At 41.1% G+C, this 16,093-nt stretch overlaps 1 protein-coding gene across 3 annotated transcripts in view; it reads left to right on the top strand.

The window, feature by feature from the left end:
• LOC122549809 (glucocorticoid-induced transcript 1 protein-like) overlaps positions 1–15,782 on the top strand; it is a 219,959-nt gene extending 204,177 nt beyond the window's left edge. For all 3 annotated transcript variants that reach the window (XM_043689883.1, XM_043689882.1, XM_043689881.1), the window contains one exon: positions 13,562–15,782. In XM_043689883.1, the coding sequence (XP_043545818.1) occupies positions 13,562–13,913 (352 nt within the window). In that variant the 3' untranslated portion in view covers positions 13,914–15,782. The remainder of the gene's footprint in view (positions 1–13,561) is intronic.
• Positions 15,783–16,093: the final 311 nt, after the last annotated feature.

Below are 16,093 nucleotides of genomic sequence, written 5' to 3'. Positions count from 1 at the left end.
TTGTCCTTTTTGCTACTTTCCCCCACCCTCCTCCCTGACCTATCACCTTCATCCCCTCCCCCACTCACCTATTGTACTCTATGCCACTCTCTCCCCACACCCACCCTCCTCTCATTTATCTCTCCACCCTTCAGGCAGTCTGCCTGTATTCCTGATGAAGGGCTTTTGCCCGAAACGTCGGATTTTCCTGCTCCTCGGATGCTGCCTGAACTGCTGTGCTTTTCCAGCACCACTCTACTCCAGAATGATTCCAACCAATGGAGAGTTTTCCTGCAATTCCATTTAGGGGACATTTTGTTAGGGCTCCTTGAAGTTATGCAAGTCAAATGCTGCCTTGATGTAAGGTACAATCATGCTCCTCTCACCTCTGGAATTGAGCTCTTTTGTCCATGCTTGAATTGAGGGAGTAGTGAGGTCAGGAGCCAAGTGGATCTTGTGAAACCCAAACTGAGCATTAGTGAGGAGGTTATTCCTGTGCAAGTGTCACTTTATAGCACATTGACGAACCTTTCCATCACTTGACTGATGATCAGGAATAGACTGATGGGATGGTAAGTGGCCAGGTTAGATTTGTCTTGCTTCTTGTGTGGGACGTGCCTGGGAAATGTTCCACATTGTTGGATAGATGCCAGTGTTATAGCTGTACTGTAACAACTTGGCTAGGGGAATGGCAGCTCTGGAGCTCAAGTCTTTAGTACTATTACCTAAGTTTTGACAAGGCCTGAAGCCTTTGCAGTGTTCAATGCCCTTCTGCCTTCTCTTGATATCTTGTGAGTGAATTAATTTGGCTGAAGACTGATATCTGTAATGCAGAGGAATTCAAAAGAGGCTAAAATGGATTATTCATTCAGCACTTCTGGCTGCAGATGGCTGTAAATTATTAAGCCTGGTCTTTTGGACTTATGTAAACATTGCGATCCATTAGGATTGGGGATATCTGTGCAGCCTCAGATGAAAAAAAGTCGTCTCATACTCAAACATCCACATAGGGCCACAACTATAGAAAGAGACACTATTTGCGGAGTTTCTCCAGCATTCTCTATTTGTTTCAGATTTCCAAAATCAACAGTATTTTCCTTTTATCTGGACCAGACGATCTGGGCTCAAGACCCACCTGTGTCATGATACATCCAAACAGGCATTTTAGGTGTGATGTGGCCAAGGGGAGGAATGAACTGCTAATCCATTGTGCTTTGCAAGTATGAGTTCAGATCCCACTCTGGTCTGAGATACACAGATTTTTAATCAGTAAGGTAATGAGAGGTATGGGTAAAGGCAGCAAAGTGAAACGGAAGGTAACCGGATCAGCCGTAATCTCATTGACTAGTGGAAGACTCGATGGTCTGAATAGCCTATTTCTGTTCCTATATCTTATGGGCTTCTGTTATCTTTAGTAGAATAAATCATTATTTTGTAAATTTCTGTGACAAAATGTTTTCTGTTTACAAATATACACTGGATGAATGGCTGGAGCTTTATTTATTCATTGAATGTGGACATTACTAACTGGACCAACATTTATTGGCCATCTCTAATTGCCAATGTTGCTGTAGGTTTGGAATCACATGTAGGCCAGACCAGGTAAGGAAGGCAGATTTCCTTCCCTAAAGGTCCTTAATGAAGCAAATGGGTTCACCATTAGAGTAGCAGACACACATGTTGGTCCCAGGATTTATGAAGATCAGAATAAGTGTACACAGGAAGATGGTGGCAGAGGGGATGGGAGGGTGGTTTGGTGAGAATATGTAGATACAGAGATTTTGCTGATTTTAATTACAGGATTTCACTATCATTTCTTAAAATTATATTTCCTGCCTATTAACCAGCCTTGAAAAGCTACTTAACTACTGTGCAGACTGAAAAAGCCCAAGCAAACAGAAAATATCATGCTTCATTGGAGAATAGCAACAAGGACCACAATTATTTGCTTGAGATTCACTTGAGGCAGAATGGGACTTACGGCTAATCATGTGTGCATCATTCGTTAAATATTCATCTATTCTAATCCCATTTTCCAGCACTTGGCCTGTAGTCTTGTATGCTGTGGCATTTTATGTGCTCATCTAAATAGTGTATAGATAGTGACCACCCTTTCAAGCATTGAGTTCTAAATATCCACAATCCTATTGGTGAAAACATTTTCCCTCAAATGCCCTCTAAACTTTCTGATCCTTAGCTTAAAACTGTGTCCTTGAATATTATAGAAACATATAAAATTATGAAGGGAATAGATAAGATAGAAGTAGAGAGGATGTTTCCACTGGCAGGTGAAACTAGGACAAGAGGGCATAGCCTCAAAATTAACAGGAGCAGATTTAGGACTGAATTAAGAAGGAACTTCTTCACCCAGAAGATTGCGAATTTATGGAATTCCCTGCCCCAGTGAAGTAGATTAGACTTCCTCAGTAAATGTTTTTAAAGCTAAGATAGATAAGTTTTGAACAGTAAAGGAATTAAGGGTTATTCTGAGAGGGCAGGTAAGAGGAACTTTGGCCACGAAAATATCAGCCATGATCTTACTGAATGGCGGGGTGGACTTGAAGGGCCATTTGATCTACTCCTGCTCTTAGTCCTTTTGTTCTTAATAAGTCCTTCCACTGAGGGGAAAAGTTTCTCCATATCTACCTTGACTATGCCCCTCAGAAATTTATACACCTCAATCAGTTTCCCTTCTTCAGCTTCCTCTTCTCCAAGGAAAACCATCCCAACGTACCTAATCTCTCTTTATAACTGAATTGCTGCGGTCCAGGCAAGATCATGGTGAATCTCTTCTGCACCCTCTCTGCTATAATCACCACCTTCCTACAGTGTCGTGACCAGAACTGCACACCGTGCTCCAGCCAAGATCTAATGATGTTATACATAGCTCCATAACAACCTCCTAGCTACTGTATTTGATGCCTTAACTGATAAAGGTAGGTATTCCAGTGCTGTGAAAGCCTGTCAGGTTTCCTGGATCTAAGAAACTTAACTGGACACTTGAATTTAAATCAACTTCTCAAATGCATTGTCAAAGCCTGATTTAAATATTAGAACGAAACGTTATACCTTTCCAAGACAGGAATTTATACTCATTCTATTTGCATGTGCCACCTGAGGTGCAGGTACAGCAGAGATGACTCGGGAGATTTTGATGCAGATGTGGGTTGGGTTAAAAGGAAAGACCTATTTGGTTGAACAGTCAATGATGAGGTTCCACAAACTGACTATTAAAATTGAAGCTGAGGAAATAGGTTTTGAAAAATTGCTGTCTGGAATAGATTACTGTAACATGCCACAGGGAAAAAAAAACTAGAACAGAAACAATTGTACATCTTTATTGAGAGAATGTTGATTAACTGCTTGAAGCAAGCAGATACAAGATAGTGGGGTTTGAGGATTATTTTGCTATACTTTAGCAAAGATTTGATACAGTGAGCTGTCTGGCCTAATAAAAATGTCATTCCTTCCGATAGTGGGGCAGGTACATGATCATTTATCTGAAATCCCGAAATCTGAAAATCCCCAAAATCTGAAGTTTTTTTTCTCCATAATAAGATTGTTTGGCGTGAAAACAGTAAACCCAAGTCCACACCCACTCGACTCATGTCACTCAGATGTGATGTGATGACATGACTCGGCATTGTCAGGCATTAATTCTGTCTCAGAAGTCACAGGCGCAACTGCTGTTCGGTAAGACTTTTTTTTAATTTCACTGTTAAACTGTCACTTATTCTGAAATCTGAAAAATTCTGAATTCCAAAAACCAGCTGGCCTCAAGGGTTTTGGATAAAGGATTGAGTACCTGTAGTATTTCAAGATTGAGAAAGTTAAAAATCACACAACACCAGGTTATAGTCCAACAGGTTTAATTGGAAGCACTAGCTTTCAAAGTGCTGCTCCTTCATCGGGAGTGCATAATTATAAGACACAGAATTTATAGCAAAAGTTTACAGTGTAATGTAACTGAAATTATACATTGAAAAATACCTTGATTGTTAAGTCTCTCATCAGTTAGAATGACCATGATAGTTTCACTTCTTTCATATGTAAATTACAAAACTTTTTTTAAAAGTTACATTCTCAGGTTAACTTTAACAATTGGTGTCAGCACAGATAAGATGTTGACATGTTGAAGGTGTTAGCCTCCGTGTTCTCTATCTGTGCCATAATGTTTAGACTAGTTTTAATCTAAAAAGTGAGTTAACAGAGTCTTACATGGATTCATGCGGTTTTTGAGCAAAGTACAATGTAACTGTGCAAGTACAAATTCACCCCACAAACGTATATGTATGTGTGTGTATGTGGGTTTTGTGTGTGTGTGTGAGAAGTGGGGATTTGTGAGTGTCTGTGAGAGAGTGTATATGTGTGTGTATTACTGTAAAGTGGTCTAGGTGTGTGAGAGGGTGCATGTGTGAGTGTGTGTGTAGGAGTGTGTGTGTGTGTCTGGGGGGTTGTGAGTGTCTGTGAGAGAGAGTGTGTGTGTGTGTGTGTGTGCGCGCGCGCGTGCACGTGTAGGAGTATCTGTGTGTGTGTACAGTGCAATGATGGTCACCTGTAGCATGACATGAACCCAAGGTCCCGGTTGAGGCCCTTCCTATGGGTACTGCACTTAGCTATCAGCCTTTGCTCGGCCACTTTTCCCTGCTGCCCTGTCCCGAAGTCCACCTTGGAGGATGGTCACCCGAAGGTCTGAGGCCGAATGTCCTGGACCGCCGAAGTGTTCTCCAACTGGGAGGGAACCCTCCTGTCTGTTGATTGTTGTGCGGTGCCCATTCATCCGTTGCCGTAGCCTTTGCTATGTTTCACCAATGTACCATGCTTCAGGGCATCCTTGCCTGCAGCGTATGAGACAACGTTGGTTGAGTCGCATGAGTACCTGCCACGTACATGGTGGGAGCTGTCCCCATGCGTAATGGTGGTATCTGTATCCACACTCTGACACGCTGATGAAGGAGTGGTGCTCCAAAAGCTAGTGCTTCCAATTAAACCTGTTGGACTATAACCTGGTATTGTGTGATTTGTAACTTTGTACACCCCAGTCCAACACCGGCATCTCCAAATCAAGATTGAGAAAATTATTATACTGAATACTGCACACATTATATTATAAATGTTGATTCTCACAAGTAAAATAAATAAATTACCCCTAAAGTTATAGCATTCACCTTTGAAAATTCTTGTATTATGGGCATTGCTTGCAGAGTCAACATTTGCTGTCCATCCCTGGTTGAACTGATTGGCTCTCTAGGCCATTTCAGAAGACATTTGAAGTCATCTCCATTGTTGAGGGTCTGGAGAACAGATACCAGGTAAAGATGGCAAATTACCGTCCCTAAAGGAGATTAGGGAACCAACTGGGTTTTTACAACAGTTGACTATGGTTGAATTGTTGCCATTAGACTAGCTTTTAATTCCAGATTTCAGAGATCAAATGTCACTATGCTGATTTGAGCCCATTGTCTCCAGATCATTAAGCTGAATCTCTGGATTACCAGCCCAATGATATTACCATGACACTGTTTAGAAATATGTGACTCTTAATAGCAATAGCACACAATACACTCCAGTAGTGCAACATTAGGGTTGTAATGTTGAAGTGTAAGTAATATTTGCCTACAAGTTTTACAAAAATAACAAAAGCATAGTCATTTACATATCATGTGACCTATTAATGAATGTCAATTATTCATAACCATCAGTGCCATAGAGGTCATGAGAAGACCCAGTTTACCTCAACACACAGGACAAGTATTGTAAAATTAAAGTGAATGAAAAATCTTGGAAGCAGAGAGACTTAGGGAGAGAATTGAGAGAGTGGTGCAATCGTGGCTGAAGGAACAACTGCCAATGGCTGAGGATAGGAAGGAGAGAATGTACAAGGGATAAGAGTCAAAGGAATAAAGAATTTACATGGGGCAGTAAATAGGCCTTAAGGAGATCACTCCAAAAGGCCTGACAAATCTTGTGTTGTCTCCCAACAACTCAGGTTTTAGAACACAGAGAACACAGATAGACAAATGGCAATTAGTATGGTATGGCAACAAAATTTCAGATAAGTTAATTTATGTTAGGTGATGGCTGAAAGACCAACAAAATTGCCTTGGAGTACACCAGTCTGGAAGTGGGATAGCCATTTATGAGAGTTTTATGATTGGATAAATTAAGGTCATAACAAGGTGATGCTGCAGATTGAATTTAGGTGATCTTTGCAAAGGAAGGAATTTGGGGTCCAAAACACAATTCAAATACCAAAACTAACTGGCAGTATCGTAAGAACTTTGATTTAGATTAATATTGGAGAAGGGACTGAGTTGATATGCGTGAGCGGAATTCGTGGAGAGAGTCATTGTGTTTAACTGGATGAACTTTGAACTCATGAACGCTTAAATGTCAAAAAATTAATCTGCATTACTGCATTAAAGCTATCTTGGATCCTCTAAACAGCTGGACTTCAGTGCTCACAAAAGCTTTGTGAAAGATTAATGCTCGTTATCAGTTGTCACAAAATATTTTAAAATTTATGACAACAGTGTACAGTCTTTTATAGAAAATCAAAACTTCGTTCTAATTTCTTGTTGTGTTTATGCTGAGACTTTTCTTTTTAAAAAAGTAAATCATCCAGTTAGATATTTTGAGGCACGATTAAATTGTTTCATTAATACTGCCTTTGCCCTTTGCCTTCTGCTTGATGTTAGAAAGACCAGAGACCTCAGAACAATGATAGACCATTAACAATCATTTAGTTTTAGATATAAATCTGTGGAAAGTGATCTCTTTCACAAGGGATTGTTAAGGTAGAAAACTCGATTATAAATCAATTGGGAAGTTTTCAAATGACATCGGATCGCTGGAAAATTCATATTTCAATTAAAATGTGGATCCAGCAGAAAACTACAAAACATGAAACCCATGTCTTCAAAGAGGATTGCCATGTGTGATAATTTCAGTGTAAGGTATGTTTAACACCATTGAAAAACATTCTAGCATGATTATTTTACATTTATTGGATTTTGATTATTGGTCAAAGAGAAGCATAATTCCTGACTTATGATGCTGTTGATGAAATGAAGTTACCCAGAATATGGGCGGCATGGTGGCACAGTGGTTAGCACTGCTGCCTCATAGCACCTGAGAGGTTCAATTCCCGTCTTGGGCAACTGTGTGGAGTTTGCACATTCTCCCCGTGTCTGTGTGGGTTTCCTCCGGGTGCTCCTGTTTCTTCCCACAGTCACAAAGATGTGCAGGTTAGGTAAATTGGCCACGCTAAATTGTCCATAGTGTTAGGTGAAGGGTTAAATGTAGGGGAATGGGTCTGGGTGGGTTGCTGTTCGGAGGGTCGGTGTGGACTTGTTGGGCCGAAGGGCCTGTTTCCACACTATAAGTAATCTAATGATTCAATCTATCTTGATTTCTTCCGATTACTTGTGGTTGAATGCATTCTCCTGGCTATGTTGTCCTTAATGGATGAAAGCACATTTTCAGGATTTCTGGTGGTATTAGCAAGCTGAAAACTAATCCCATTACTATATTTCTATGCCTTTTACAAGAGGTGCTGTTTAACACAAAATCCATCTCTAGTTTAACTGAAGGAAGTTAGAGATGTAAATTTATCTTTAAATATTGTTCTTTATGGTCTGCATTCTCTTTCGCTTTCACCTTTGAATATCATTGCAGAGGAAGAAAAAAGGCTTTTCCACTTAAATAATTTGAATTAACCCAGAGAAGGATTGTTATTAAGCATTTAATTCTGTAGTGAGAATAAAGTGCGACTGGACGAGCACTGTTTCAGTATTTTTACTACATTTCAACTGTTCAATTCTCCAGAAATTAAATGATTCTTTGGTGTATAGCAGTCCGATCAGTACATGTAATGGTATCAGGTAATTTCAATTTCAAACAAACAGCTCAGAAACATGCTTCACTGTTTCGCATGAAGAACTTATGGTGATTTCATGGGATCTATAACTTTGTTCCCTCTCAATGTGATTATGGAAATTATTTGTCATGGAATTATTTGCTAGCACAGTGTGGCCTGTAGTAATTACCATAATCTGTAATTAAATATGGAGGTGTAAAATTACTTCCCATTTAAGATGGAGATGAAGACATAGTTTTCTGAGAGTGAATAATCTTTGGAATTTTCTATCCCAGAGGAAATGACTGAATCTAAAGCGTTTTTGGGCCAAGTTTCCATGTGGTCAAACTTCATGGAAAGTCTCTCTTTGCGAGGCTTAGGGAGATTTCTCTCTGTTATTGCCCCAAGTGTATTTTCTTAACAACCTTAATGCTCCATAGGACATCTCACATCTGATGCTTGTCTGATTCTACTTGCTTTAGCTGAAAGAACTTGCCATCGATTGAATATCCCAGGATAGACTGGTATCCATAGTGCATACACCATATTTAAAAGGCCATTGTCATCAAGATAAGTATTAGCACTCCAAGTTGCCCTTCACTAGTGTGATGGCACAGTAGCCACAAATGTATGCTGCTCATGTCAAATACCTGGTATGGCTGACATTTCCTTGCACATACAGTTCCACTTTCTTGCCCCAGTCACTGTCTAACTACCAGGTCCCACATCTTACCAGCCCTTAGCTACATTTCATTCTACTACCACCCTCTTGAAGTCACTGCAACTTTGTATCCAAAGCCCACTGTAGTCCAGCATCTTATATACAATGTAGGACCGTCTCACACAGGGATACAAATGAAATGTTGCATGATGATCAACAACTACAGAGGAATCTCCGAACAAGATGGGTGGGCACTATTTCATTTGGATAATTGATTATTCGGTTAACTGATTCTCCTCTTGGGCTTGGGAGTTTTCTGAAGTTGTCTTTGTCCTCGCTTTGCCTGCCTTGCTTCCTCTCCCTGTCTCAGGGTTTGTTTCTGAGCAGACACACACTTTTGTGTGCAAGGGATCTGGGACATTGCTGAAGACTCTCGCTACCACCTCCACCCCCCACCCCTCCATCAGTTCAATGGGATTGACACAGCGAGCACTTGCTTAGTCTGCTCCCCATTCAGGGAACGAGATAGCAGCACACCGTCCGCGAGCCCCCATTCTGCCCCCACAACCCCGCCCGCTTCCCCAACCCTGCCCTGTCCGACTCACCCACCGTCCGCTGACTGCTGCTGCCTTTGGAGGGGTGAATCTCAAAATAGCTTGCTTGCACACAGACATGCAGACACACAGACAGACCCGCACACACACAGACACACACACGCGCGCAGAGGACAATGTTGGAGAGACTACCTGGGAAGAGGGGAGGTTTAGGGTACACCCCTGTGTAGAACCCCAAGGGAAGTGTGGGGGGAGAGAGAGAGCGAGCGGGCAGTCTTTTGGAGACAGTGCCTGGGCTCTCATCAACGTCCAGGACTGTTCTCGGCAGCATCAGTGTTGGAAACACCTCTTTGATGTAATGTTTCGTTGGATAACCCGAAATTCGGATAATTGATATTTGGATAATCAAGGTTCCTCTGTACTTTGCAGAATTGGCTGCACCCAACTCTCATTGACTGGAACCAGAGGTTAATTAGGTCATATCTCACTTGTAATGCCTGATGCAGCTGAGCTCTGTCACGAGCAAGGACAGCTTGCACCTCCTCAGTGTCCTGATCTTCCTCCTTGGAAGACTACTCCCTTTCTCTCATTTGCTCAGCATCCAGCACATCCTCTCTTTGCCTGTTCCAATTGTGCACACACCCCCAAGAAGTGGTAATAGTGATCACAGATCACATGGACATTACTGAATGGAGCCCTTTTCCTGCTGATGAGTTCTGCAGTGTTGTGCTACAGCCCTCTGTGTCATATGTATATAGTTGACAGCACCCTAAACCTGGGGTACCTCAGCTTTGTTCCTGTATCATACTGCTCAGGCTGCTGCACAGACCTAGTTATGGTGTAACAAAATGAGCTGGATGGTCTTCAGCTCCCACAGTGGGTTGCTGCAGCTCCTGGGCTTTCTTTCACATCTGCTGCTTCTGCATTTGCCTTCTCAGCAAGGCAGCCCTGTGGTTGGATCCATGCCTCCTGATGACTGGGATCTGTGTTGGCAAACATAAGTAATAGCCTCTTGGCTTGGAGAAGGCTCCATGCTGACACACCCTGCAGATGTTGGCTGTACACATTTCTCCACAGAATGAGTTACCAGTCGAGGGGCATGTATCAGGTACTCATGGCTCTCTGGGATAGCCACTTACTTAGTACAGATGCTACTAGCTGAGTGATCAGCACATAACAAATATTAGTATTGTTCTATGTGCTCCTTTGTCAGCCCTTTATCGATCATAAAAGTTATCACTGCATACAGTAACATGTATCATATTGCTCACAGAGTAAATGAGGAAACTAGTTTTGTGTCCCTTTGCACCTTGTGTTGCTGCGTGCAGTGTCCACCTCTTTTGAAATTGGTGATAATTTATGCTTCATTGAAATCTCTCTGCAACTTGCAACATGGCCAGTAACATGGTGAATATTGCAACTGACCAACATTTAAACTTGGGTGGCACGGTGGCTCAGTGGTTAGCACTGCTGCCTCACAGAGCTAGGGGACCCAGGTTTGATTCCTGTCTCGGGTGACTGTCTGTGTGGAGTTTGCACATTCTCTCTGTAGCTGTGTGGGTTTCCTCCAGGTGCTCCGGTTTCCTTCCACAATCCAAAGATGTGCAGGCCAGATGAATTGGCCATGCTAAATTGCCTATAGTGTTAGGTGCATTGGCAGGGGTAAATTTAGGATAGGGGAATGGATTTGGATGGGTTACTCTTCAGAGGGTCGGTATGGACTTGTTGGGCTGAAGGGCCGGTTTCCATACTGTAGGGAATCTAATCTAATCTAAATTTCACACGTAGGAAGATATGTTTGCAAATGAAGTGTTGCTGCATTTTGCATTATGATTGGTGCCTTTGCTCCTTTAAAGGTTTCTTGTTTAGCATATGTGGATCTTGCACTTTTGCCCCATCAAACTGACATTGATTCTGCCCATCAGGAATTTTCCAGTTTTAGGTCATTTCTGTCAAACAGCAAGTGATAGTAGTGAGTGCAGCTCACAGCCATTTCTTCCCAACTCTGCCCACCTCCATAATCTTCCACAACCTCCCATTCTGTATCACCTACTCCCTCACCTTCATCCTTACTCCTTGCTTCTGCCACTGCCCCACCACTTAGGAAGGGGTAATGGGAGGGTACATTCATTACTATGGCAGCTGCCACAATGTGGCACAATCCCAACACTGAATGCTTTTCAGTACCTGACTGACTTTGACAGATAGCCACAGATAATGAATGAACACATTTGTTGCAGCTCCCGAACTGATTCCATGCAATTTCTGTGACCGTGTGTGATGGACCCACAGGATTGACTGTGGCCAGGCCCCTGGATAGAGTGTGGACTCTGTTCTTGACTGACTGCACCAGGATTTCTCCAACTGACAGCTGTCCTCTTCATTTGACAGAGGACAACTGCCCACATACTTTGAGAAATGGCTAGATTCTCAGCCTCCTTCATCCCGCCACATTCCTGATGAAGGGCTTATGCCCGAAACGTCAATTCTGCTGCTCCTCAGATGCTGCCTAACCTGTGTGCTTTTCCAGCACCACATATTTCGACTCTGACCTCTAGCTTCTGCAGTTCTCACTTTCTCCTAGTCGCTGCAACCTTACTATAAAACCTCTTCCAAGGGTGCCCATCTTGAAGTTCTCCTCCTCCCTCCTCAAGGGGGATCACTATCATACCCCACCTGCATCTACCTATCACCTTCCCAGCTACCTACCCCCACCCCACCCTCCTATTTATCTCTCAGTCACCAACCTTCCCACACACTCCTGATAAAAGACTTGCGCCCGAAACGTCAATACTCCTCCTCTTTGGATGCGGCGTTACCTGCTGTGCTTTTCCAGCACCAAACTTTTCGACATTGAAAGGTTATGCCTTGTGTGTGGCACATAGGCAGCTGGCACATAATGTAGATGTCAGACTGTACCATAGAGCAGGACTGGCCACTGGTCATAAGTCTGAAAACAGCCGAGCTACATGTCAGCACTGAACAAATCGCTGTGGCAGAACTGTGAGCTATATAAGACTCTGGCTAAGATGCCAACTCTCTTAAATGCACAGCATGGCATGACAAAGATATTGTGGTCATTCAGGTTGATGCTGACAGAGTGAGTACTAAGGGAGCAAGCAAGCAAGCAACCCTGAGATAAAGCCCGACCAAATCCTTGAGCTGGGTATCTGCCCTGAGTGCAAAGTATCCTTACACCAACATTTCACTGCACGTTTCGGTGTGTCCCAAAATGCAGCTTTAGAGTGCCAACACATCCTGTAGGCATAATCGGAGACAAGCCATGAGGGTTCTGAGAGGTTAATGGTGTCAGATGGCAATGTAGTGGAAAAGGATTCATGTGATTGATGCCCATGGAATACACCCTGAGGGTTGTTGCTGGGTATCTACGATGACAGTCAGTAGAGTGAGTGGTAAGCTGGAGTCAGCAGGTATTTGTTCTGACTTCTGTGTTGGAAATTCTCAGCATCTCATTTCCTCGTGTGGCTGGTAGGACATAATAATGAAACAAGATAGGTAGATAACGAGGTTGATAACTAGCAATAATCTCCTTCATCTAGTATGAGAATGTTGTCTTGCCATCCGGAACCTAGTTGGAAGATGTGATGTCAATAAAGATTTCATTGAACTTGTCAAACAATTCTCCTAGATTCTCTCCACAGCTCAGATTATTCAGTGACCCTCTGAGTCATTGAATATATTCAAAGGCCGTGTTAGACAGATTTTTGACCTACAAGAGACTCAAGGGTTCAAGGTGACAGGAGGTGAAGGAGTTGAGGCCACAATCCATTTAAATATTGCGGAAGGCTGAAGGAGCCTAATGGCCTATTCCTGCTGCCATTTCTTATGTCAACAATTGACCTGAAATTTTATTTTAAATGTTTTCTGCTGTTAGTTAATATGAGTATAATAGAGAATATTAAGTCAGGACTGAAAAGCCCCAAGATTTCCAGTTTTGTATTTTTCAATGGTCACGCAGTTTGGTACTTTGTTACATAATAAGGCTGAAAATGTTTGTTTATATTTTGATACGTGATATAGTCTTGAACTGAACAGTAAATTTTAAATTAAAAATGTTACAAATCTTTGAAATGTTCTTATAGAAACATTTATTATTCACTGAGCAGCAGGGAGATAGGCAGCAGTGCTTGCTTCTACACGCATAGGCTTCTTCTGTCTACTGAATAGAGATACCTTTACTTCTGATTCTATGCAATCTTGAACTGTCAAATGAATGCTTTCTTTAGTTTGTATGTTCATGTCAATTTCTTACCTTTTAAGTCAAACATAATATTGTATCTGATCCTGCCAATTCTTTCAGAAAACAAAACTGGTCATTTAACTGAAGTAGCTTGTTGCCAATTTCTGCGCTGTTACTACATCTCTTTATGATGTTACATCCATCGAATTGTTTTTACTTTCACTGCTGTATTTCCACTGAGTATTCGAAACTGCAAGCCAAAAAGGTTCCATCTCCTTTGAGTTATTAACAACTTTGCTCTCTCCTAGGTCTCGTCCTCCCACCTCTGTCCCTTTGTTTTCTTGTCCTGACAGAAACAAAGTGAACTTCATTCCCAAAGGATCAGCTTTCTTTCCTGTGAGCATCGTGAGCCGAGCTCTGTTTTCCACCTCTGACCTGTTACTCAAGAGCTCGTCAGTCTCTGGCCTCAATCCTAGCGTAGCATCCAGCACTGTGACGGCAGAGCTGTTTCCATCTCAGGTCTCATTCTCACCTTTGATAGAAGACACCAGCACAAGGGACTCTGAGGCCTTGGTTCAGCAGCCATCGTGTCAACAGCAGCAGCCCCATGATTCTCAAAATGAAGAACTTTCCTCAGCTCAGAACTTTGTAATAATCTAGCCCTTGCACCTCCCACTGCTGCCCCTCCACAGGGTGGAGCAGGCCTCTGCTCATATCTGGGGATAGCCTATATATCTGCATGGAGTAGCACCTGCATTCTGAACAAAGGTTCTTAGAATTTTAGCATATCTTACACTGTTCTTGGCAGGGATAGATTTCCTTATTTAGGAAATTTGAGAAGCAGTGATGCTTGCAAAACACATGCTTTCATGAGTGTTTTAAGTGCAGACTATGCATTACATGGTAAGTTTGGATGGATTAGTACTGTTGTTCTGTGTTCTGTTCCATCTCCTACAATAACAAAAAAGCTCTATATATTAAAAAAAATGCCTGTCTAAAAGATAGAAAATAGATGTTGTGTTGTGTTATGTCCAATGGATAAAAAATATTGTTTACAAACAATCCAGGTTGTTTAAGTTTATAAATTTCTGTAATACATACAATGCAAAAAAGCAAAATGGCCACAACAGTTGCACAGTGCCCACCCTATGGCCTAGCTTCAGGTACTTCAGTTGAAGTTTAAACTCAGGTAATTTGGAATGTATATCCACATAGGATTTTAATGAATTTGTGGCTGAACAAGCTGAGGGGGAATTTGGGGTAAGCATCACTCTCTTGCCTTTACGTTTTATACATTAACCTTTCCTCATTACATTCCACTTTCTTTAACTAAAAGTGCATTCTGATCCGGGGAAGACCTGGACGAGGGTGAATATTAAATAACCAGCATTACTGTGATGTGTGACATCACTTGTTTTCATGGATGTTCAGCCAAAATTTACATAAACCATTGCTTTGCAATGCATCAAGGCTTTTTGACATTTCAGAAATGAAGACAAAACGTTTCAGGTGTTGAAGACTGTTAAACTGTTAAAAATACAGTAGTGTTGAATACTGGGCTGTATCTAAGAAACATTCCATGTTGTAAAGAAATCTGAATGATCAAATCTTTTAAGTTTCATAATCAGACTCTTCAGATTCTTGTGTTCAGTATGTTCCCTTTTCTGTGTGTAAAGTATGGAATTGGCAGATACACAAAATAAAATAGTGTTACAAAGATGAAGTAAAGTTAATGTTTAGTTTCTCATTATGACCCCACATTTTATCTTAATAATCTTGCACTTTCCTGTGGCTACTGTAAGGTGCTGTTTCTTTTACAAAGAGTTTTTATAAGAACAATTACTTAAGTAGTATTTATTTAACTGGAATGTGATAACCAGCCATTAATTTATCATTTTAGGATTCATTTTGATAAATGTCTACTATTATTTAAGAAGTATCATACTGGAAAGGATAAAAGATTGCTTCTTGTTTTGTGGATCAAGAGACAAGAACTTGGTATTCAACAATGGATGTAAAGTTTGTAGCTGCTACTGAATTTTACCACAGTTGGTTGGTGCAGGCAGCATAAGGTTAATCTATGAGAACTCAGTGAGAGATACTGATGTAACCAAAATCCCTTTTAATCTTTCATTTGAGAAACTAGATATTAATTTTTACCAAACACTGTTGCAAATCTGATTATGATCTTTATAAAGGTTCTAAACCAAATTGGTTGAAAATTAGCTAACTTCAAAAAGAAATGTAAATTAAAAATATTATTGGTTTTGAAGTGTATCCTACATCTAGATGTAGAAATTTTGTTTATCAAATGCATTGTTTAAAAACTTGTTTCAAATTTTGTACATAGTCTTGCTGTGATTTCTAGCCATCGTGCTAAACAGTATTTATGAGTTACCACACAATGCTTCAAAAATAATGCAGTGTGGCTTTTGTTTTGTATTTTTTTCAGTATATAGTTCTTGTGTCTTATTTAAAATAAAATTATAGCGAACGGCATGAATAAAAACTGGCCATTTTCTAATCACATTTGCGTTTTACTTTCATTAATTGGCAACAAATCTTTGCATAATGTAGACTTTATGTCAAAGGTTTACCAGGATTGCAATGACCAGAACAAGTGTTTCATAAAGTATTTTTAAATTTGTGCCCAACTGCAAATTAGCTGAAATTCTTGCTTTGCAATGTTACTGCTTGACTAACATAATTCTGTCCCTTCCACTTTGTACAATGCAAGAGTGCAGTGCCTTTAACAAAACAAAAAAGGTGGGAAAAGCAAAGACTTAAAATTAAAAATTGGAGAAATGGATTGGCCATTGGTAACAAAACTATACAGACCA

Source organism: Chiloscyllium plagiosum, chromosome 5 (assembly GCF_004010195.1).
Source record: "Chiloscyllium plagiosum isolate BGI_BamShark_2017 chromosome 5, ASM401019v2, whole genome shotgun sequence".
In the NCBI taxonomy this organism is placed as follows: Eukaryota; Metazoa; Chordata; class Chondrichthyes; order Orectolobiformes; family Hemiscylliidae; genus Chiloscyllium; species Chiloscyllium plagiosum.
The sequence above is the reverse complement of the archived record's forward strand: the minus strand, read 5'-3'. Positions and strand labels throughout refer to the sequence as shown.